The 23,751-nt window shown below is 44.3% G+C and overlaps 1 protein-coding gene across 9 annotated transcripts; it reads right to left on the bottom strand.

The window, feature by feature from the left end:
- Nucleotides 1-12,962: 12,962 nt before the first annotated feature.
- LOC309484222 (uncharacterized protein) lies at nucleotides 12,963-19,160 on the bottom strand. Of its 9 annotated transcripts, none has more exons than XR_014200738.1 (10): nucleotides 18,352-19,160; nucleotides 17,781-18,059; nucleotides 15,803-17,203; nucleotides 15,664-15,717; nucleotides 15,091-15,177; nucleotides 14,103-14,141; nucleotides 13,890-13,950; nucleotides 13,625-13,722; nucleotides 13,416-13,534; nucleotides 12,963-13,308 (listed from the first exon to the last, which is right to left on the bottom strand). XR_014200738.1 is itself a non-coding variant. In XM_082150514.1 (9 exons), the coding sequence occupies exons 2-7, from the start codon at nucleotides 16,023-16,025 to the stop codon at nucleotides 13,718-13,720; spliced, it is 342 nt and encodes a 113-aa protein (XP_082006640.1). In that variant the 5' UTR covers nucleotides 16,026-18,059; nucleotides 18,352-19,159; the 3' UTR covers nucleotides 12,963-13,308; nucleotides 13,416-13,534; nucleotides 13,625-13,717. The 9 variants fall into 9 exon arrangements, 3 of the variants coding, with proteins under 3 accessions (XP_082006640.1, XP_082006642.1, XP_082006641.1); XR_014200739.1 differs by lacking the exon at nucleotides 17,781-18,059 and having other exon boundaries at nucleotides 18,352-18,439; nucleotides 18,865-19,159; XR_014200741.1 differs by having other exon boundaries at nucleotides 15,803-18,059; nucleotides 18,352-18,436; nucleotides 18,865-19,113.
- Between the last annotated feature and the right edge of the window lie 4,591 nt (nucleotides 19,161-23,751).

The raw sequence follows: 23,751 nt of genomic DNA on the forward strand, positions 1-23,751 counted from the left end.
CACTCTGACTCTTTAGCTTAAATGCGGGAAACTTCTGGAGATTACTCCGCACAGCTGCGTTCTCTGACTTGCTTTTTCTCATCTGCTGCTCGCATTCAAAGAGGGACTTGCGCAACCTGATGCGCTGCTGCCATTGGCTCACAGAAGTGTCAGTCACTGCAGCGCAATGTGTGATTGGGTGATTCTCTTTTCAGTCTAGAACAGTCTTTTTCTCTTTTTTTTCAGCTGTTCTTTTCCGATTAACTCACATACTTGAGTTACTAGTAGCCTGGGTTACACTCTCCCCGCTTAGAAGATATGCAGGTCCCGCTGCATCCTTTAGGCTGCAAAGTCACTGCAGAAGGATATCCACCATACATTCCTAGAGGGGTATCTCCAAGAGAATCAGGCTCATCCAATGATATGGTAAAGGCGGTGCTGAGCCCTTGCAGCAATGAATGTACAACCAGAGAAAGAGGATTTCCCAACTTAGGGTAATGCAGTCTTTTTGGCGGTTCGTGGTTTCTCTGTGAGCGTCTAGGTGCATCCTCCTGGCTTTGGCCAGTATCCTTTGAGTTATCCTGGGGGCTCCTTTAATTGACATTTCCATCCTGCGACAAGACACTATTCTTTTCATCCACTTTACTGGAGACCCTAGGCGAGGGTTCATCCAACTCCTTCCTCTGCTGTTCATCTTCCACTTGTGTGTTACTCATATCCATTCCTGTAGGATCCATCATTTGTGGGTTTCCTTTTTCATGTTCATCAAGCAGACTCTCATCTACATCACCAGGATCAGATAAATCAGGTAAGTTCTCTTGTGCTTTCATTGAAGTAGGATGTTCAGTGCTTGTACTAATCACAGTTCTTGCTTCAGGAGAAACTTCTGACGTAACGGCAGTTTTTGACTGATCCTCAGGTCTATGGTTGGAAAGAATTGTGCTCTCAATGCTTGGTAAGTATCCAGGTATGTAACTTGCAAAGTCATCTTCAGATTCTGAATTCTGGAATTCACTTTCAGACTCCCTTGAACCAGCGTTTGTTCGTGTTCTGGGCCTGCAGGGTTTCTTCTGTCTTACTGACTCAGTTTTGTCTTCCTCTTGCAGAAATCCACAGGGTAGTAGCAGATCGCGATGGAGTGTGCGGAGCGGCCCATCCTTGCCTTCAGGTTGAACAGTATAGACTGGTAAGTCGCCAGCTTTCTTGATCACGACGTAAACTCCTTTCTCCCACTTATCTGCCAACTTATTCTTTCCTCTTAGTCTGACATTCCTCACCAGAACTCGATCGCCAACCTCAAGGAATGAAGCAACCACTCTCTCATCAAACCTCCGCTTATTGCGCACAGCTACCTTTGCAGCATTCTCTCTTGCTACCCTGTAGCTCTCCTTCAGTCGATCCTTCAAATTCCTTACATAACTTGAGTGAGACTGGTATGACTTTTCAGCAGGTAATCCAAAGGCCAGATCGACTGGTAGCCGGGGTTGCCTCCCGAACATTAACTCGTATGGTGAGATCCCAGTTGAGTCATTACGAGTACAGTTGTATGCATGGACCAATGGTTTTACAAAACTTTTCCAGCAGGTCTTTCCTTTATCATCCAGGGTGCCCAACATCTGAAGCAGAGTCCTGTTGAAACGCTCCACAGGGTTTCCACGAGGGTGATATGGTGTCGTTCTCACTTTACGTATTCCTGCTATGGTGCACAGCTCCTTAATGAGTTTTGACTCAAAGTCAGGCCCTTGATCACTGTGGAGTTTCTCTGGGAATCCATAATGGACTAGGAAGTCATCCCACAGGCATTTGGCCACAGTTTCAGCTTTCTGGTTTCTGGTGGCTATTGCTACAGCATATCTGGTGAAATGATCGGTGATCACTAGAATATCTTTTGTACCACTTCGATCAGGTTCAAGTGACAGAAAGTCCATGCAGACTAACTCAAGAGGTCTGCTTGTCACTATATTCACCAGGGGTGCAGCTCGCTCAGGAGGAGTCTTCCGCCTCACACAGCGCTCACAGGTCTTTATTTTTGCTTCCACAGTGGTCGCCATCCTTGGCCAGTAGAATCGGGATCTAGCGAGGTCCAGGGTTCTCTCTATCCCTAGATGACTCATGTCGTTGTGTAAGCTCGTTAGCACCATCTCTCGGAGATTCACTGGTAACGCCAACTGATATAGCACACTTCCTCTGTCCTGCCTCCTTCTAAACAACATTTCGTTCTTGAATTCGAATCTGCTCCACTCTCTTAGCCATAAGGATACTTCCGCAGGTTCTACTTTTCCAACTGGTTTCTTACCATACTCAAGATACTTGATAACAACTTTGAGTTCTGGATCAGCTCTTTGGTGTTCTTTTAGCTCCTCTTCAAACATTTGGGGGAGAACTGGAAGACCATGAGCGGCCTCTTGCTGGAACTCTTGAGGTATTGCACCAACGCAGAGAGACAGCGACTCAAACACAGTAGGTTGGAAGTACGACATGTCAGGATCAGTAACCTTTTGATACACTTGGTGTCTTTCGCAGAGAGCTTTCACCGCTGCTGGCAGAATTGTTGGTTGGTCGGATTCTGCTAAATGGTGAAGGGTGAATTGCTTGATTCTTTCACACTCTTTTTGAGAGACAAAGTCATCCAGAGGTCTGTCATGTGGACGTCTTGAGAGTCCATCTGAATCTTGGTTTAACTTTCCTGCACGATATTGAATCTTGAAGTTGAACGTCGACAGGCTGGACAGCCACCTATAGCTTGTCGCGTCAAGCTTAGCAGATGTCAGAATGTAGGTGAGTGGGTTGCTGTCCGTTATCACAGTGAACTCTCCTCCATACAGATAATCACTGAATTTGGTCGTAACTGCCCACTTGAGCGCGAGGAACTCTAGTTTGTGTGCTGGATATCTCGTTTCACTCTTGGTTAAGCCTCTGCTGGCGAAGGCGATTACTCTCATTCGTCCTTCTTGTTCTTGATAAAGGGTGGCTCCAAGTCCAGTGGTGCTCGCATCCGTAGTCAGGACATAGGGAAGGCTTGGATCTGCAAATCCGAGGACTGGAGCTGAGGTCAACTTCTCCATGATAGTGTTGAAGGCACTTTGGCATTCCTGAGTTCATCGTTCTCCAAATTGTTCTTTAGGATCTCGGTACTGTGTTCTCTCCTTTGGGCTTCGTTTCTGGTTTTTCTGCAGAGGGGGGTAACCAACAGTAAGGTCGTTGAGAGGTCTTGTTATCTTAGAAAAGTCTTGGACGAACCTTCTGTAGTATCCAGCGAATCCGAGAAAAGACTTGAGCTCTTTAAGGTTTCCAGGCCTTGGCCAGGTCTTGAGGGCTTCAATTTTGGATGGATCTGTTTCGACACCATTCTTTGACACTATGTGGCCCAGATATCGGACTGACGTTTGGAAGAACTTGCACTTTTTAGGAGAAAGCTTCAGTCCGTAATCTCTCAGCCGTTCTAGAACTTGAAGGAGTCTGGCTTCATGTTCTTCAAGAGTCTTAGAAAAGACTATAAGGTCGTCAATAAAGACCAATACTTCTCTTCTATTAAGATTCCCCATGCACCGTTCCATGAGCCGTTGGAATGTGCTTGGTGCATTTGTGATCCCTTGGGGTATTCGGTTGAACTCCCAGAATCCCAATGGGCATACGAACGCTGTTTTCTGTTTGTCAGCCTCTTCCATCTCAATTTGGTAGAAACCAGATTTTAAGTCAAGAACTGAAAACCACTTGGATCCAGTTAGAACAGAAAAGGCTTCCTCCAGATTTGGCAGAGCATATGCATCCTTTATGGTTTGGGAATTCAACTTTCTGAAGTCAATACAGAAGCGCACATCATTGTTTTTCTTCCTTACAACTACTATGGGGGAAGCGAATGGGGATTCAGATTGTCTTATGACACCGGCATCGAGGAGCTCTTTGAGATGTCTTCTTACTGCATCCACATCTTGCGGGAGGATAGGCCTAGCACGCTGCTTGAAGGGTGTGTTGTCATTAAGATTGATACGGTGTTTCACTTTATCAGTGTGGCCGTAATCTAACTCTTGCAGTGCAAAAACATCTGGCATGGAGTTCACTAGATCCGTTATCCGCTCCTTCCATTCACATGACAAGGGAGAGTCATCGAAGTCAGGAACAATGACTTGTGAAGGATTCGCTGCTTTGCACTCTGGGATACTCATGGGCTGTTTTCCTTCAATCACATTCTGGATGGCATGTATTTCAGCCAGTACTGCTCTTGGAGGGATTATTAAATCAGTCTGTGTTTCGTTCTTCAGCACTACCGGTATCTGGACATTGCGCTTTGGCGGTAAGGAGTGCAGACTATTAGCCACTAGCAGTCCGCCAGGCAAAAAGGATGATGTTGATGGTTCCACTGCCACCCAAGTCTCCGACAGCAGCCCAATGATGTTGACACAGCCGTCGAGGACTACAGTGCTTCCAGCTGTTATAACTTCAGGCGTATCTCCCTTCACTTTTACTTGGCCCAAGACACTTGTACTCGCTCGTTGTCGTCTTGCTTCAAGGACTCTTATGACAGCTCGATACCCATGGTAATACGACTTAACTTGGGGCATGGTCGCTTGTGCATGATCAGCATACAGGACGTCCAAAGTGTTGGTGCCAATGAGGATTTGGGGTGCATGAGTCAGGTCTGGAACCACTAGGGCCAATGCTGGAACTTCAGCTTCAACTCCTAGGAATTCTTGAGGAAACTTGAGAGTCAATTCAACATATCCTAGATAGGGAACGGCCTGTCCATTTGCTCCTTCAACTTCTAACAGGTGGTTCAACGGTTGCATGGAATGCTGTGATAGGTGACTTTTGTAGAAAGACAGAGGAATTGTTGTAACCGCCGCCGCTGTACGGATGAGAATGGCTAATTCAGCAAAAGGAGGTGGGTCTGCTTTTCTCTTTTCGAGCTGCAAATCAGCTATCAGGGCATTGTCCCAGCAGCCACGGCAGAACTGCCTCAACAGACAACTGTCTCATTCACTCTCTGCAACTCCGCTCCGTCTGATGGCAGCACTCAGAATTACATGCAATCTGTGGAGGTAGGCGGACGACCTTTCGCCAGGATTCTGCAGGGTGCTTATGAACTTGGCTAATAATTCGTCTCCGTCCTCCACCGACCCATAGACGGACTCCAGCAGCCTAAGACACTCTGACGATGGAGCGTTCGGGTTCACATGCTTAATCATGTCCGAAGCAGGCGGTAACAGGCTGTCAAGAATTTTGCGTGTCTTGTATGATTCAGGAAGGGATGGATCATTCAACAGGTGATCTACACTTGCCCGCCAGGTGTCGAAATCCGGCTCGTTGCTTGGACGAGGGCTCCTTCCAGAGAAAGCTTTCAGGCGAAATGAAGCATTGTGGGGGGACACTGGATCGCTCGTCCTCACAACGTGTTCCATTACTACCCTCTGGATGCCTGGGGGGTGCACAGCAGTCATGGGAAATTTCAAAGATATCGTCTCAGCAGAGCTGACATCAGGGTCGTTTGAACAGTGAGTCGACGCAGTGTCTATGCTTTCCTTGACTGGGTTTTTGGATTCTGTTCTCAGCACAGACGGTGACTGACACCCTTCTGACCGCTGGGGAGTGCTGGTCGCACATGTCGGGAGATTTGACTCTAAAGGGCGATGCTCTAGCCCAGGCTCTGCTCTAGGTGACTCATCAGCTCTCACTCTTGTCAACTCCCGTTCAAGTATATGTTGTAGGGATTCTCCACTGGCTATTGCTTGCAATTTCTTCAAGCACTCTGTGGCGCTACAGGAGGTGGGGGTGTAAACACTACCCAGTGTGCGCACATAAAACACAGTGTCTGGATCAGTGGGACTTACTATATTCAGCGGCAGATGGGGCTCGAGGTCGCACATGGCAGAATTGTGCGAGAACTCAACTACTGCATTCCGATGAAACTCAGAGTATGGGTCGTCAATTAGCAAGTTGCATCGTATGGAGCCGAACCTCAAAAGGTATGCCTCTAGGACTTGATACAATTCAGTCAGCGTTAAGCCACTGACAATTACTGCATTTTGCACATTAACGTTCTCTCGCTCCACAACATCCATTTCTGTCAGGTTCTCTGCACGTGCTTGTCTCAATGACTATTCACCTCAGTCGCTGCTGCGCCCTGTCTCCTGGCTGGCTCGCCAAATTGTAGCGTGGGGCGCGTCACACGGGTAAGTATTTCACTATGGGCCAAAGTATCAGAAGATAGGTGCGACTACTGGAGAGAGGAAGGCAGCACAGTGGTGGTGAATTATCAACAGAGTCTTTTTTATGATTCAACTGAGGGTTTATATTAAAGTAAAATGATCTTTTTTCTTTTTGTTGTTTGAAATATGCAAATCACAATGTAATCAACTAATTAGCAATGGACAATAAGTGACAATATTTGTTCTCCACACTCTTTTGTAAGTACTTGAATGAGCAACCTTAACAGCTCGACTCAATGTAAATCAGATTATTCTCTTTGTACAATAAAATAAAATAAAACAATTGGAAAAATTCAATACTTCAAGGAAACAGTAAGCAATATTCTCAAACAAAATAATGCATTCACTTGAATACTCAGAATTCGTATAAACAGTCAATTTGATTCAATGTACAGAATGAATTCTCAATTTCACTTTTCAAATTCAAATAAACACTTTTTCCCTCAAAACTGTAGTATTCTTTTCAGGTTGTGAATCAAATGCTCAAGATTCAATTGGTGGAATCGACTCAGACGAACAGAATCAATTGACTCAGTTCAAGAAAATGTTGGTTTTCAGTTCAAAGTTAAATGTCTTTAGTTGAAGATTCGGAGGAAAAAAAAAGAAAGAAAAAACAGTTCGCAATGAGTCCAGGCCCTTTTTGTCCAAGAGCAACGAAACAAAAGGAAAGGAATTCTCCTACCAGATCTGATGAGCACAGTTCAACAAGTGAATCGAATCCGTGGGTGGCTCGCCGTGTTTATACGCTTATTGCGTCTTGTGTGTCCGATATGGAACAGGAAAACTTCTGATGGTGAATCACAATCTCTCACAAAAAAACCCAGCCTTGTAAAAACACAAGGCAGAACCAATAATTAATACTCAATTCAGTCTCATAAACAATTCACATGTACAGTAAAGCACAAATTAACTCAATATTTCAACTTATTAAACACGTTGACAGTTAAACATGGATCTGCGTCATATTTGATTGACCCGCTAGCTTTTCACATTTGACTAACGTTAGCTTTGGCCCGCGTGCAGACTAGCTGGCTAGATCGTTATTCACGCACATACTAATATCAAGTTAATTTCAACCTCATATAAGTTCGCTGAAAAATCTGCAACATTTTCTTCTTGTATATTATCAAGTTTATATTTGAAATAGGACTCACCAAGGCAAGAAAATAGTCTATATTCAAGCAGGGAAGTTAATACGCAGCACTTTAAAGTTGCGTTGATCTGCATCAGTCACTATTTCTTTGACTCGTCCTCTTCTCGCTCCGATGACAGCTTATCAACGTTTCATTCAAATATTCAAATTTATTTTATCTGGTCTCTTTTCACTCTGACTCTTTAGCTTAAATGCGGGAAACTTCTGGAGATTACTCCGCACAGCTGCGTTCTCTGACTTGCTTTTTCTCATCTGCCGCTCGCATTCAAAGAGGGACTTGCGCAACCTGATGCGCTGCTGCCATTGGCTCACAGAAGTGTCAGTCACTGCAGCGCAATGTGTGATTGGGTGATTCTCTTTTCAGTCTAGAACAGTCTTTTTCTCTTTTTTTTCAGCTGTTCTTTTCCGATTAACTCACATACTTGAGTTACTAGTAGCCTGGGTTACACTTGCATGCCGGATCTCTCCCCATGTGCATCGCTCTCTGCATCCCCCACCTCTATCACGGCCGGCCAGCCGCCAGCTGTGCATATCGAGTCGGGGGGAGATGACGCAGAAGGGGACAGCTGCTCTATTCTGGCTTCTGACTGCGAAGGATGGTCGGGCTCCATTCCGGACCCCGCCCCTTCTCTTCAGGAATCGAGCGGTGTGCGGTCTACGTTCCAGCTCTTAGGAGCTCACTAAGAGCTGGAAGGCGCCATTTTCTGCCAGGCTGCGCTCTACTGTCTCTTCGACGCTCTCTCTGGTAGACGGCGCGAAAGACAAAGGCTATCTCTGCATTCCTCCGGTCGAGGAACCGGTAGCCACGCACCTCTGCCCGCCTTCCGCCGGATGGCAGTCTCATCCATCACTGCCTTCCAAAGCCTGCAGAACTACTTCGGCTTTGATCGGTCGCGCCTACACCGCCGCCGGTCAAGCCGCGTCTGCACTTCACACGATGGCCGTGCTTCAGGTGTATCAGGCCGACCTTCTCCGTAAAATGGACGAGGCGGGCCCGAACCCTGAGAATTTTTCTGACCTCAGGAGCGCGACCAACTTAGCGCTACGAGCCACCAAGTCCGCTGCTCAGGCCATCGGGAGGAATATGGCGTCTCTCACTGTCACCGAGAGACACTTGTGGTTGACGCTGTCCGACATCAAGGAGTCCGACAGAGCCACTTTCCTCGACGCGCCCGTGGCGCCATCCGGTCTCTTCGGCCCGGCTGTCAAGGGGTTTTCGGAGCGGTACTCCGAGGTACAGAAAACCTCCCAGGCTATGCGGCATTTCTTGCCGAATCGCTCCAGTTCCGCTACGGGCCGCTCTAAGCAGCCGTCCAACCGGAAATCAGCGCCACAGCCTCCCCCGCCAGAGGGGAGAGCCCTCAAAGTCTTCCTGACCGTGTTAGGAAGACGAAGATGGTCGAGTCCCGCTGCAGCCGGACCGCCATCGAAATCAGCGCGCCTCGCTCTCACAGTTCCCTCAGCAGAGGTGACTGGAGATGTGTATTTCACAGTCAACGAGCCCGTTACACAACACGCTCGCCTGTACCCAAAGGCCGTTTTTACGGCCGCCCAAATATATCACAGAAAGAGCATTCTGTCTGTTTATGCGGCTCACGCCGATAAATGCAGGTCATGTGCCCACTCCACAGTGTTCGCGCCTACATACAAACACGGCCGGTTCAGTGATTCAAACTCATTCACGGCCCATATCCATAAACTCGGCTCACGGCGTGTGTGTTTTGAATGTGGAAGAGGTGCCCGCTGTACAGCGCTCATCCCCACACACAAACACGGGCTACTCTGTGATAAGCACTCATTCAGAGCCCCCGTCAATAAACACAAAACGTGTCCCGTGTGTAAATCACCCTCTACCAGACACGGGCTGTGTTATGTGTGTGCAAAGCGCGCGCGCCTCCATGAGCGCGCGCTCTCTCTCAGGCGCTCTGAGATATGTGCCACACACACACAGCGACAACAGCCCGCGCGTTATTCTCCCTCTAGCTTTTCACATAAAAGCATGGAGGGAGCTGCCGGGCGTGTCAGAATGGGTACTGAACACGGTAGAACGAGGCTATTCACTACAGTTCGCTCGCAGACCCCCTCGCTTCCGAGCCAGGGTCGAAACCACGGTGAACAGCGAAGTAGCACACCTACTTCGCGCCGAGATTGCGAAACTGTTAGAGAAACGAGCCGTAGAAACCGTCCCTCACACACTGAGCGAGTCAGGTTTTTACAGCAGATATTTCCTCGTTCCAAAGAAGGATGCCGGTCTCAGACCCATCCTAGATCTCAGACGGCTGAACAAAGCCCTTATGCAGAGATCGTTCAAAATGCTCACGACCAGTCAAATTCTCACGCAAATTCGCCCGAGGGACTGGTTTATCTCTGTGGATCTGAAAGACGCATATTTTCAGATCCAAATAGCGCCCCATCACAGGCCTTTCTTGCGATTCGCCTTCGAGGGTCTGAGCTATCAGTACACCGTCCTGCCGTTCGGTCTGTCCTTAGCACCCCGTACATGCACGAAGTGCATGGATGCAGCGCTCGCTCCCCTGAGACAACGGGGAATGCGAATACTGAACTATCTGGACGACTGGCTTATTCTAGCCCAGTCAGAGTCAGAGTTAATAGCACACAGGGCTCTTTTACTCGACCATTTACGGGATTTGGGTCTCCAAATCAACTGGACCAAGAGTTTACTGTCTCCCAGCCAGAGAATCTCTTTTCTGGGAACAGACTTAGACTCTGTGTCAATGACAGCGCAGCTGACGTCACAGCGCGCGCTGCAGATTCAGCGCTCAGCTGCAGCTTTCAGGACCGGCAGCATTTTTCCTCTCAAACGTTTTCAGAGGATGCTGGGTCTTATGGCTTCGGCCTCGGCAGTGCTTCAACTGGGCTTGCTTTTCATGCGCCCGCTGCAGCACTGGCTGAAAACGCGGGTCCCGCTGCGAGCATGGTCCGCTGGCCGCGTTCGCCTCAGGGTAACTCAGAACTGTGTCACAGCACTGAATCCCTGGAAGGCGGCAGACTGGTATCAGTCAGGAGTGGATCTGGGCATGACTTCGAGACGAAAAGTAATCTCGACAGACGCATCCAACTCAGCGCCCTCTACGAGGGCAGACCAGTGTTTGGGTAGACCCTACACATAAACTGTCTGGAGATGAAAGCGGTCGAAAATGCCTTGAGATACTTTCTCCCCCTCCTCAAAGGCCACAACGTTTTGGTCCGCACGGACAACATGTCAGTGGTGTCATACATCAACCGCCAGGGCGGTCTCAGGTCACGGAGCCTTCACAAGCTGGTGGAACGCCTCCTCTTGTGGACCCATCACAACCTGCGCTCACTGAGAGCATCGCATGTCCCGGGCTGCCAAAATGTGGGACCAGACATGCTGTCCAGGGACAACGTTCCCCCCGGGGAATGGTCCCTGCACCCTCAGATAGCCCAGTTACTATGGGACATCTTCGGCAGAGCGGATGTCGATCTCTTTGCGTCGACGGAGAACGCGCACTGCCCAGTATTCTTCACGAAACAGAGAGATGCGCTGGCCCACGACTGGCCCAGCCGTCCGCTCTATGCGTTTCCCCCGATCGCGATGTTACCACAGGTAATCAAGCGCATCAGGGAGAGCAAATGCTCTGTGCTCCTCGTGGCGCCGCTCTGGAGGAATCAAGTGTGGTTCTCAGAGCTGATGCAACTGACGAGCACAGCCCCGTGGCCGATTCCGGTGAGGAAAGATCTCCTCTCCCAGGCAGGGGCACGATCTGGCACCCGCGCCCCGACTTATGGGCCCTGCATGCATGGGCCATCAACGGGTACCCAGTTCAACCCGGGCCCATAAGTCGGGGCGCGGGTGCCAGATCGTGGGCTGTGCTCGTCAGTTGCATCAGCTCTGAGAACCACACTTGATTCCTCCAGAGCGGCGCCACGAGGAGCACAGAGCATTTGCTCTCCCTGATGCGCTTGATTACCTGGGGGCAGTCATGGCCTAGTGGTTAGGGAGTTGAACTGGTAACCCAAAGGTTGCTGGTTCGATTCCAGAACCGGTGGGAAATGATTGAGGTGCCCTTGAGCAAGGCACCTAACCCCTAATCGCTCCCCGGGCGCCACACAAAGGCTGCCCGCTGCTCTGGGTGTGTGTATCACTTTCACTTTCACTTACCCGCTGACCTCCCAGCGGCAGTGTTGAACACAATTACTCAGGCTAGAGCACCCTCTACGAGAAGGCTCTACGCCTCTAAATGGTCAGTGTTTTCCGGCTGGTGCTCGGCCCGAAACTTAGACCCACAGAGGTTCTCTCCTTTCTGCAAGAGCTTTTGGACGAGGGCAGGTCCCCCTCCACGCTCAAAGTGTATGTGGCGGCCATTACTGCGTTTACAAAACCCTTGCATGGCCGGTCACTGGGTAGAGACGACTTCATTGTTAGGTTCCTAAGAGGAGCTAGAAGGTTAAATCCTCCTCAGCCCCCTCTGGTTCCAGCCTGGGACCTCTCCTTGGTCCTGGACGCCATGAAGGGCGAACCCTTCGAACCCCTTCAGTCCGTGGATTTGCGGTATCTTTCACTGAAGACCGCTTTTCTCATGGCTCTCGCTTCAGTTAAGCGAGTGGGTGACCTTCACGCGCTCTCTGTGAGTGCTTCGTGCTTGGAGTTTGGGCCTAATGACTCTAAAGTCATCCTTAAACCGAGGCACGGTTATGTCCACAAAGTGCTTTCCACTCCGTTCAGATCACAGATCATTTCACTGTCAGCTCTTCCGAGATCTGAGGGTGAGGACGATGTGAATTTTCTCTGCCCTGTCAGGGCGCTAAGAATATACTGTATGTCGAACGGTCTGATGCTTTCAGGCAGTCAGAGCAGCTCTTCGTTTCGTTTGGTGGCCGCACTAAGGGCTTAGCCACATCGAAACAGAGCCTGTCCAGATGGATAGTTGACGCTATCGCTATGGCTTATAGGTCTAAGAACCTTCATTGCCCTCTGGGCGTCAGAGCGCACTCCACCAGAGGCATGGCCTCGTCGTGGGCGTGGTCTCGCGGAGTTTCACTCCATGATATTTGTATGTCGGCGGGCTGGGCCTCTCCGTCTACATTTATCAGGTTTTATAACCTGGAGGTGCCTGCCCTACAGGCTAAACTGTTGTCAGTCTAACATACTAGCACTGCATGAAAATTGGGATTTCCGACCCCGTAAACGGCCGTAAATCTCCCTAATTTTCGGCAGTTAACGACAATTTACAGCCTGTGAACGTCGCGTTCGTCTGTGCCGAATATTGTCGGAAACGAACCATGACGTATGCAGAGCGCTCGCGCCGGAGGTGTGAATGGCTCTAATTACCATATGAATAGCAGCTCCCGCCAGAGAAAGGCTTGAATTTCCTCACTCACTATTGGTTGAACCCACGTGGTTTAAACAAGAAAAATCACTCGTGATTGGTTGGCAGATCTGTTACTATTGGTCACCCTCGCTCATTATAAATTCAAAAAATTATAATATTTATATAAATTATGATATATAAATTATTTTTTTATATTCATAATATGCTATTCTGTGGTATATTCATGTCATTGTTAACCTATGGACTACACTATTATTACCATCAAGGATATGAATTTATAAAGGAAAGGAAAATTTGCCAGGGACATGCTGTTTATTCAAAGAAAGAGCTTTATTAGCACAAACACAAAACAATATACACCTATGTACAAAGCATAGATCATCTGCACACACAACAAATTGGAAGCTCAGTTTCTGTTTTCATCTTAGGAGCTGTAGGTGACTAGCGGAGTTCTCTCTGAATTCGATCCACTTTGAAAACGTCTGTGGTGCGTCGCCCTGTATTTAGGAGTCGCCTCTAATCTCGACTGCAGCGTAGCACAGAGCTCTGTGAGCTCCTGGCTGGTGGTTGAACTTCATCGGACATCAGATCTATGGTGGCGCACTTCCAAATGCCCACGTCATCCTCACCTAGCACACCGTCTCGCTTCTAGCAGCTGTAAAAACAACCAATACAGACAATCAGTACTGTGATGCACTGTGTATGGACACAAAACATCTATTAATGCACGTGAAAAATAGTCACATTGACTAAAAATCTTACCCTCTTTCTTCTCGCTCGACTCCGAGCTGAACTCTTCACAGCTTCGGCCTGCAATTCCAGATCTGGTTGTTTGTACCTGAAGCTCCTGCGTACTGTCTCGTAGTACGTCTTACAGGCAGCTGGAAAACAATTAAATGAGAGTGATATGAATAAAAACAACGCAAGTCACAGTAAAATGAAACAAGAAGAAAATAGTAAAAGTTACTTACACACAATGTTGTCATGATCAGCGTCATGAAAATCTGGACTTGCAGACATAGCTCTGAGTAAATGTGAGGTTACGCCCTCGTTATGAGGCCAGGTTACTCTGTGAAAACAAAATGTATGATTAAGATCGGTATCTATAACGGATCTATTTTCTTATACAAGAGAATGAAAGCACATTCTTTGAATCTTACCTTTAAAATGTTTGTAAGCTTTTATGAAAGTAAAAAAATAAAAGAATGTAAGATTCTTTTATTTAATTTTTTTTACCTTGCTCCAGTTCGTAGCGCCCACAATTTGTCTCAGAGTTGTGAAGATGGCATACTGCTTCCTGTAAATTACAGGATTATTTACAATTATTAAACAAATAATAGCCATCACTCCCATGACCTCTTGCTTTGATGAAATCATGAAAAACAGAATATTCTTACATTTCACAAGGCCTGACAAAATACAAAAGTGACCGATGAGATGAATACTTACTGGGTGTCAACAGGTCTTTGCTCAGAGGTGCGCTAGCATCTTAAGGGCGAAAAAAACAAAGAATATTCAAAAATGTACAATTATTGAAATCAAACAAAAAGGTAAGAATTACCACACTCTGCTCTTCTAAGCAAGACTGTCTGAAACATGTCATTAAGCCAATAAAATAAACTGTTACCAAACTTGATTCTCAAGCAGTAAGTAAAGACCAATTTATAGTTATGCGTCGACCTCCCGCTGTAGCTACAGAGTAGGCTGTGTACATAGCGTACCCTTTAGCACACCCTGACGTGCACCTCTCCCAAAATGTAACAATGCGTCAATTTTACGTGGACGGAAGCGCTGTGATTGGTCTAGAACGCCTCCCTCGGGTTTCACAGGCTTCTTTCTGCATGTGTAATTGTGCGTCAACAGGGACAACAATGCAGAAGTATAAATTAAACAGTGTAGCCTATAGCGTAGAGGCTCGGGCTTCGGTCTGACGCAAAAGTATAAATCAGCCTTAAAGGATTAGTTCACCTCAAAATGAAAATTTCCTGATAATTTACTCACACTGAGTGACAAGATATCCATGTCTGTCTTTCCTCAGTGGAAAAGAAATTAAGTTTAAGGAAAATATTTCCATATTTTTAATGGCATATACTTTAATGGCAACCAAAGATCTCAATGTTCCAAGACGGTTCAAATGTCCGTCTCAATGCAGCTTCAGAGTCTCTACACAATCCCAGTCGAGAAATCAGGTTCTTATCTAGCAAAACCATCTGTCATTTTCTAAAATTATACACATTTATGTATTTTTTAAACAATTGTTTGTCTTGTGCTAGTTTGCTGGCATTACAGACATTTGAACCTTCTTTGAACATTGGGATTGTTGGTTGCCATTAAAGTATATGCCATTAAAAATATGGAAATGTTTTCCTTAAACTTAATTTATTTTCCACTGAAAAAAGAAATAAAGGTTGGGGCAACAGATAAAGTGAATACTCACTGGAAATTTCCTTGCGCTGAAATCTGGCTGCACATTTCTCCGGGTCAGAGAAGGCTTCCACAAGACATTCAAAGTTTGACTTAGAGTCTGAAACACATGAGTCAGCCAGTAAGTACGGTCATGTTGCCTATACTAAATTAATAATGAAATACTGGAGTCATTACTACGCTTAATTAAGAGTGAGAAGAATCTACTCATCTTGAATGGACCAAAAAAAGCGAATGTTTTAGTTTCATCTTTCCATAGAACATTTGTAAAAGTAACTGACACTACTGGAACTTCAAACGGGCAGAGGGACGACCAGACTCTGACCATAGAACGCTGCCCGTTTGAAGTTCCAGTAGTGTCAGTTACTTTTACAAACGTTCTATGGAAAGATGAAACTAAAACATGCGCTTTTTTTGTCCATTCAAGATGAGTAGGTTCTCACTCTTAATTAAGCGGCTTAAATAACTCTGACCAGCACTGTATATATTTAAAATAGATTATTCACAAGCAGTAAAAAACTACTTGTCTTGAATGGAGTGTGACTTTGTGCAGAGCAATGTTTTGTGCAGGGAGAAAAGTACTTACCAGGAGTGGACATTTCACTGCCAGGACGCTCCACTTGGCTAGACATGGCACAATCTTTATTAGATAAAACACATGAATAAGCCTGTGACTTATGTTGTACACAACACAATATTATGTTTAAGTTGTCATCAGTACTCACCAGTATTGTGCAACATGCTGGTGTCCTCAATGGGCTGCAGCTTCCTTCATACATTATTGAAGGGGGATTATCTTGACGCTTATACAGAGGTAATGTAAAATAAAATATATAAAGTTAAAGAATTAAATTTTTAAACTGCAATTATAAATTAAGAGAAAACGATTACCCCTGATATTCTCATCCGAATCCAATAATACTGCAAAATAAAAATAAAATCAATCATTTGTATAAAATTTCAGGCCCAATTTGTATCAACCGATTTTATATTTCAAATGTATAAAATATCTGAAAATGAGAATACCATTTCTAACAGAACCCTCCGATTTTTTTTTTTGTGTGTGTGTGCGCTTCCTCGTAACGTTAAGTTAACGTTAGATCTAATCACCTCATCGTCCTTCTCCTCTGCCTGGTAACGTTGTTACGTTAGGTGTCACATTCACGACGCACATTTATAAATTAGACAATTCACCTTTAAACCCACCTTGCATCATCTGTGAACCCCGTAGCAAGCTGCTATATGGACAAGTTAGCGAGCTAAGTTAGCCAGTCAGACTCAGAACTCTATGCCATGCTGCTATCGGTTTACGTGCAGTTTAGTATCCCAAATTGACATATTCTCTCGTGTACAGCTAAAATAACATGGAAACTGAACATGAACCATATAGCAGCAAGCTAACTTAAAAAAAAAAAAAAAAAAAAAAATATTATTTTGTTTTTCTTCTTCTGAAGTCGTGATTATGATTTTTTTTTTTTAAACTAGGAAACTAGGCCTATTTATGATTATTGCTGAAGGCAGCATTAAACCCCCAAATTGTCAGGTGACGGTGCAACTGTTCGAACAAATGAACTGACTAAGAAATCAATTTAAAATGGTGTCTTAATAATAATAATAATAAAAAAAACCGATGCCATCATTTTAGGTTTGAAGCCTTTCATATAATTGTTTTTTATAAATATCAGTAGTTTTAAAGCTGTTGAGATAATTGAGAAACTTTTGTCCGGCCATTTGTATATTCTCAAATGTTATTATGAATTTACAAGGTAATAACAGTAAACATGATAATGCATCGTCCAGAGGAGCCTAACTGATCTCTTTGGCAGAGTGAAAAAGTTTGTAGAGCTCTCTCAAATACTGATAAAAACTGCTAATTTCAAGTATGGGTAGGTTGGTGGTACACTTTCCATGTCAGGTGGTACAATTACAATACATAATATGTTTGTTGTACCACCTGACATAAAAACTTAAATTAGTTTCAACACTTTAAAATGTCATTTATTTAACATCTAAAAAATGTTTAAACACATTGTCTTCAAGAGTGTTGATGTCATTAGAAGTCTTCCCAAGTGAGGCTGGATCCAAACTGGAGCTGCTGTAATCTCTAGTAAAATATGCTGAGCATCCTGAGATAGAAACAAGGAGACAACAGGAGAAAGATTAGCATTGCTGCTGATTTTAATGAGAAAACATGGCCTAACGAGTCAGCATTTTGATACTTGAATACAATACATTCTTACAATGCAAACGTCCTAAACATAGACCCAACATAAACAAATAGACCCAATATATAAAAAGTAGTTTACACTACTGTTCAAAAGTTTGGGTTCAATAGAGTAAAAACAAAACAAAAAATCATATTTTATTCAGCAAAGGATGCATTAAATTGACCAGAAGAGAGTAAAGATTTCAGTTTCAAATAAATGCTGTTTTTTTTCTTTCATTCATCAAATAACCCTGAAAAACACAAAAATATGAAGCAGCACAACTGTTTTCAAGACTGATAATAATCATTTACATTTACATTTAGTCATTTAGCAGACGCCTTTATCCAAAGCGACTTACAAATTAGGACTAAATTCAGCGAGTCATCATAAAGAGGCAAAAGCAACAACAACGCAGGAAGTGCTCAAAATACGAAGTTCAGGTATTATTCAGAGTAGCATAAGCCTGATAAGTGATGTTTTAAGGTTAAGTGCTCACGGAAGAGATTGGTTTTCAGCTGTTTTTTGAATGTTGTCAGGGATTCTGCATTCCGGATGAGGGTGGGGAGAGCGTTCCACCAGCATGGAACTGTGAATGAGAATGTTCTGGAAAGTGATTTTGTGGCTTTCTGTGATGGAACCACGAGACGTCGCTCGTTGACCGATCGTAGGTGTCTGGTAGGGATGTAGACTCGTAGGAGTGAGTGAAAGTAGGAGGGAGCTGAGCCTGTGATAGTTCTGTAAGCAAGCGTCAGTGCCTTGAACTTGATGCGAGCAGCTAGAGGTAGCCAGTGCAGAGAGATGAACAGAGGAGTGACGTGGGCCCTCTTGGGCAAAAAACATTTAATCATAAATGTTTCATCTATGGTTTTAGTTTTACTTATTCAATTATTCATATTACTCATACAGTGTCACTTACTTTTGGATGTCAAAACTTTCTTAAAATAAATGAAACAAATAAATGTAAATATGAGAATTTAAAAAATAAGAAAATAACAGATGCATGGTGATATACAGTAGGTGACAAAATATTGTGAGAAAATGGATATGCAGTTATTTAATGACATCACCTGTTTCCAACTTCTCTGGCACCAGCTTTCTTCAGAAATGTTGAAGTCGTGGAGCTTCCCCTGTTGTAGAAGGATTATTTTGTTGCTGCTGAAATCACAGAACTGTTTTTATCAATTTGTGTTAAACATTGAGCTAGTTTCAGCCAATTTTCACACTCCATGTAAGTGACGTCATCGAGTAAGTTACGTTTATGTTAAATAAATACGTTTGTTAAATAAATTAGCTCACTTCCAAACTAAATTATTTTTTTTACAAAACTATCAAAACCTATCATCTACCCATAAGATGTGATTAAAAGCCTAAACGTTCATATCAAAAGCTCAAGCTATGAAGTTAGCATAACGTTAACGTTACCTCTTCTGAAAACGGTTGAGATGCTAACGGACTTTTTCCGAAGACACTAAACCATTTATATAAAGCAAATATTCAACAGAAGCGCGTCAATTACAAGTAAGAGAAGTGTCAAGAACAGTTGTGTGTATTATTTGTGTGATTTTAGAGACTAAACTCACCTGAAAGCAGTGAAAACAACAGCGAGAGAGGGAGTTCAGCTGCTTTGTCAGTTGCAGTCAGTGGGGCGGTCTGTCGGTTTCCATGGCAACTCATCTCCGCTCCAGTGTTTGAGGGCGACTCGAAGGTTCACGCGCACGGCGCACGCCCATTAAACGTCAAAGCCACGCAACATTTACAACCATAAACATCTAACCTTAATTATTTGAATAAAATGAACGTCTTTCAAACGTACGGAATACTAAACAAACAATTGAAACAAATAAAATATTTCATAGAAATGCAGTCTGAAGATGGTAATGAAATTACGGCCCCGTGACGTTGCAGTTCCGTTGCCAGTAAGTCATGAAATTACCAAGTTATTACGAATAGAGTACGTATCTGGAACGTTGTTAGTTATCTTATAACCTTAGGAGGACGTACTGACCATAGACATGTATAGAAAGGCTAGATGGCTCAAGGCGGAGTCAGCTGTGTCGTTACTTGGCGGCCATCTTAGGTCAGGAGACTGCGCTGCTGCTCCCTGCTGCTGTGGACGGAAGGTGAGTGACATACGCCAACTAAAATGCTCGTAACTTGCTGAATTCTTGACGGATTTACAAACGGTTTGGTTTATTACAAACCTTATTAACGTGGCTATGATTTGTGCTGATGCCGATGTTTAAATTGTAGCTTCACGTTTTGAGAAACGCTTAACATTGCAGCGTAGCTGTGTGTTTCATGGCTGCCCTCTACTCTAAAGTGATACCACAGTCGACATTTTCAATTATTAACAGGTTTCCTGAGACCAACAACGTTTCTTGACAACCTAATCTTTTGTCTAAATGTCATTTTGTGGATGTGGTTGTATTTATTTGCTGGCTAGCAGTGAAGAGGTCGTAAGTGAGTCACCAAGCAATTGTAAATTGGTGGGAGAGGCAGGGTTAGTCTTTCGTTTCAACATAGCTTTGAGTTACACATGATTTCCAAGTGGTTTGGTTTCTTAAAAACATCTTTACATTTGGATTACTTTGTTGGTTTTTTGTTTACAGAACTTCTGATTACGCTTGTGGAAAATGCCTGATTTTTGTGCCGCCTATGGCTGCACCAACGCACGGAGCCTCCAAACCAGAACGCGTGGGATCACCTTTCACAAGTAAGAAAAGAAAATATTATGACTATTATTAGGATACTTAGTAATACAAGTTCTGCTAGGAATAGTGTAACTGAGACAACATTACAAGATTGGCTACATATATTTGCATACATGCAGTACATAGAATCAAAATGATAATATATTTTATACTGTATTTTAGTCCATACCCTCAATGTTGAAGGAAATAAAGGTGCAAGGTTAACAATCATTTATATCTGACTACTATTTCTCCCATTTGTAAGGTTTCCCAAATGCAGCGAGCGCCGGAGACAGTGGGAGCGTGCCCTGAGAAGGGAAGGTTTTGTGGCTAATGACAGAACACTGCTCTGCAGTGAACACTTCAGAAATGAAGATTTCGACAGGACAGGGCAGACTATCAGATTCAAAGCTGGAGCTGTTCCATCTGTCTTCAACTTCCCTGCTCATCTTCAGAGGGTACGTGTATAATTGGCCAACTAGAATACAAGGTGTTAAAGATGGATGCATCGATATTTAAATGTGATTTAATGTCACACTTTCTGCAAGTTTAGCAATACATAAAGTGTATTACAGATCAATTGAATATTTAACTATTTTTTCAGCCGGTAGCACCAAGAAGCACAAACGCTTCAAGAAAAGCAGGAGAAAACCAGCCCATGGACCCGAGCAGGATCAACCTCCGCCTGATGTTGTGAGTATTTGTACACATGAGGAATGTCACTAACAAATACACTAACCCTAATACACATTGTTTTTTTTTTGTTTTTTTTCAAAGCCACAGCCATCCACTAGAGAGAGGCAAAGGAGTCGGAAGAGTAAGGCCCCTGACCACCAATATGCAATGCCTTCCTCTCCAAAGGCTCTTAAGGCCAAACTTGATGCAGCCATGGCCACAGTGCGTAAACTGTGGCGGGAAAAGAGCAATGCCTTGGCAAGGGTAAGGAGGGCCAAGAAGAACATGAAGGCTCTTCTGGAGGAGCTGAAAGCTAAGAATCTCATCAATGAAGAGCTGAATGACAAGCTGGAATGCTACTCAGGTAAAATAAATAATGACTTTAAATGTTTTGTCTTTTTTATGTTCTTTGTTAGACATAAAAATTACTATCAAAGGAGACTTACTAAATCACTTTTTCTAATTACATTTCAGATCTTCCGGTTCACCTCCTGTCAAGACAGGGTGCAGAGTACACCCAGGCCCAGAGAGACTTTGCGCTCACTCTCCACCTGCATGGTCCTAAGGCGTATCACTACCTGAGAGACGACCTGAAAATTCACCTTCCACATCCCAGTTCCTTGCAAAGGTATTCTTCGTCTCTAATTTCAACTACAGTAACAACTTCAGCTACAGACTGTAGTGTCATGAATAGTTAAACTTACTGATCTAAGTCGTGCTAATACATTTTAATGTTGTAGTTTTTTTAGTATGTCCAGGGTCCACAATAGGGGTGATTGGGTTAGTGGCTCATTGGGTAAGTAATTAAATGGTCAATGTCTCAATTGTGTCAAGGTGGCTGAGCTCACTGGACGCCAAACCTGGCCTCAACAAAATGATGCTGGACATGCTGGGAAAACGGCGCCAAGAAGATGAGGCCAAATATGGGGTTGTCACTCTGATGTTGGATGCGATGGCCATAAAGAAGCATGTTCAGTACGATCCACAGTCACAAACCATGTCTGGTTTTGTGGACATGGGGGATCGTATAAATCAAAGTGACATAGCTTCAGAGGCTCTTGTGTTTCTGGTCGTTGGGCTCCAAGGTTACTGGAAGGCTCCAATTGGTTACTATTTGACTAAGAGCCTAACCCCGGAAACGCAGAGTGTCTTAGTTGTGCATGCTCTGGAAGAGCTTCATCAGCACCAGATCAAGGTGGTGTGCATGACAATGGATGGCCATGCATCCAACATCAGTATGTGCACCCAGCTTGGATGTGACCTTAAGGCAACACCATGTGAGCCCTTGAAGACACATTTCCCCCATCCAAGAACCCGTGACAAGGTTTTTGTTATGATGGACGCTTGCCACATGTTGAAGCTGACGCGCAATATGTTGGAGGTACGTGCCTCTCTGGTTGACCATATTCAGTTGTTTATGTTTTAATTGTATGAAATCTGTGTTATCACATAATTGTGGAGAATATGCAGATTTACATTGCATGTTTGCGAGCAGTTCAAAACTATGGTTATTCTGCAGGCATACAGCCCAATTTTAAGCGTCACTGGCACCATCAATTGGAAGTACATCGTTCATCTCAACGATGTCCAAAACAAAAGTGGACTGCATGCTGCAAATAGGGTCACTGATAAACATGTTTACTTTGGTAATCAGAAGATGAAGGTATGTTTTTATGATGATTTGCTTTGTGTTTTTATCCTGGTGCTGATGTTTGGATCTTGTAGCGCTAATTTTCTCCTCATTTGTGTATTTTATCTCAATCAAGGTCTCCCTGGCTGCTCAGGCCCTCAGTAATTCCGTGGCAGTGGCCCTCCGCACCTTGCGGGATCTGAAGGAATATGCAGTGTTCCAAGATTGTGAGGCTACAGCAGAATTTATCGAGGTAATAAAGCAAGAGATCTGCATCACAATCCAAAGTCATTTCCAAATATTCTACTGTTCTTATGAACATTTGAGTGATTAATTGCTTTAATCCTGTTGGAATTTATGGAATTTATTACAGGTGACAGATTCCAGATTTTAAGATTTCACAAAAACATGACAACACAACACTTGTAGATCTACTATTTTGGTTGTTAATGTGTACAGAATATATAATTGGTGTATCAGTATCAAAAAAGTATCCTCAAGTCTAGCAATATGCAAGCACATATGTACAGTATGAGCTTTTTGTACTTACCGCAACTCATAATTAGCCCAGGAACACCCCTCATCTCAGGTTTAAATATCAAATTATTCAGACTTAGATGTATACTATGATACTTTAAACTCAGTTAAGGTGATGATTTCAGTGCTTCCAGTCACTTAAGATATTTGTTTATAGATAACGGACAGGCTGTTCGATATCTTGAACAGCCGCAATCCCAGAGCCAGAGGGTTCAAAGCCCCACTTGGTTCTCGGAACTGGACAAGCACCAGGGAGTTCTTGTCAAGAGCCAGGGCTTACTTGCTCGCTTTGAGGATGGGAGATGGCACACCCCTCTACCGTACAAAGAGGTCTTTAAAAAAAAAAAAGAGAATGTTCTGTTGGTGATGCACTGTAACATTGACACATTGATGGCGATGATTCCCATGCTCCTCGAAGGACAGCGATATGTCCTGACGTACCGATTCAGCCAGGACCACTTGGAGCTTCTTTTCAACTCCATCAGAGCATCCGGTAGAGTTCATATTTACCAGCCACATAAAGTGTCAGCATATGCTCTTATAGCTTTCACATATACAGTATCTGGAGTTGTCAGAAAAACTATTTAGAGTATTTAGAATGTCTGTGTGTTTGCATAAATATTGTTCTGAAGGTGGCTGGAATAACAACCCTAACGCCAGCCAGTTCAAGTACATTTTCCGGAAGCTGATGGCCAGGTGTGGGGTTGTTAAACCGAGCAGCAAAGGCAATGTGACAGCACAGGATGACACAGAGTCCCTACCAGCTGATCAGTCTGCTGTTCAGTCCTACCGCATAGACACATCTACCAACCTGTCGGCTGTAGACATGTCCTCTGCAGAAGGAGAAGATCTCCCTTCCCCGTTTGCAGACATTCCTGCCCTTGTACAAGACCACAGCTATCTTCCCAAGAAGTTTGATGGTCTTGTGGAAAATG

The sequence above is a fragment of the Leuciscus leuciscus genome (assembly GCF_965113295.1).
Source record: "Leuciscus leuciscus genome assembly, chromosome: 20".
Classification (NCBI taxonomy): domain Eukaryota; kingdom Metazoa; phylum Chordata; class Actinopteri; order Cypriniformes; family Leuciscidae; genus Leuciscus; species Leuciscus leuciscus.

Excerpts from the sequence above, each read along its gene's own strand:
- LOC309484222 (XM_082150514.1), bottom strand. The coding sequence starts at position 16,025 with ATGATTGATTTTATTTTTATTTTGCAGTATTATTGGATTCGGATGAGA. Across the intron at positions 15,718-15,802 it reads CAGCATGTTGCACAATACTG|ATTGTGCCATGTCTAGCCAA; the intron begins GTGAGTACTGAT and ends TATCTAATAAAG. Across the intron at positions 15,178-15,663 it reads CAGTGAAATGTCCACTCCTG|ACTCTAAGTCAAACTTTGAA; the intron begins GTAAGTACTTTT and ends CATGTGTTTCAG.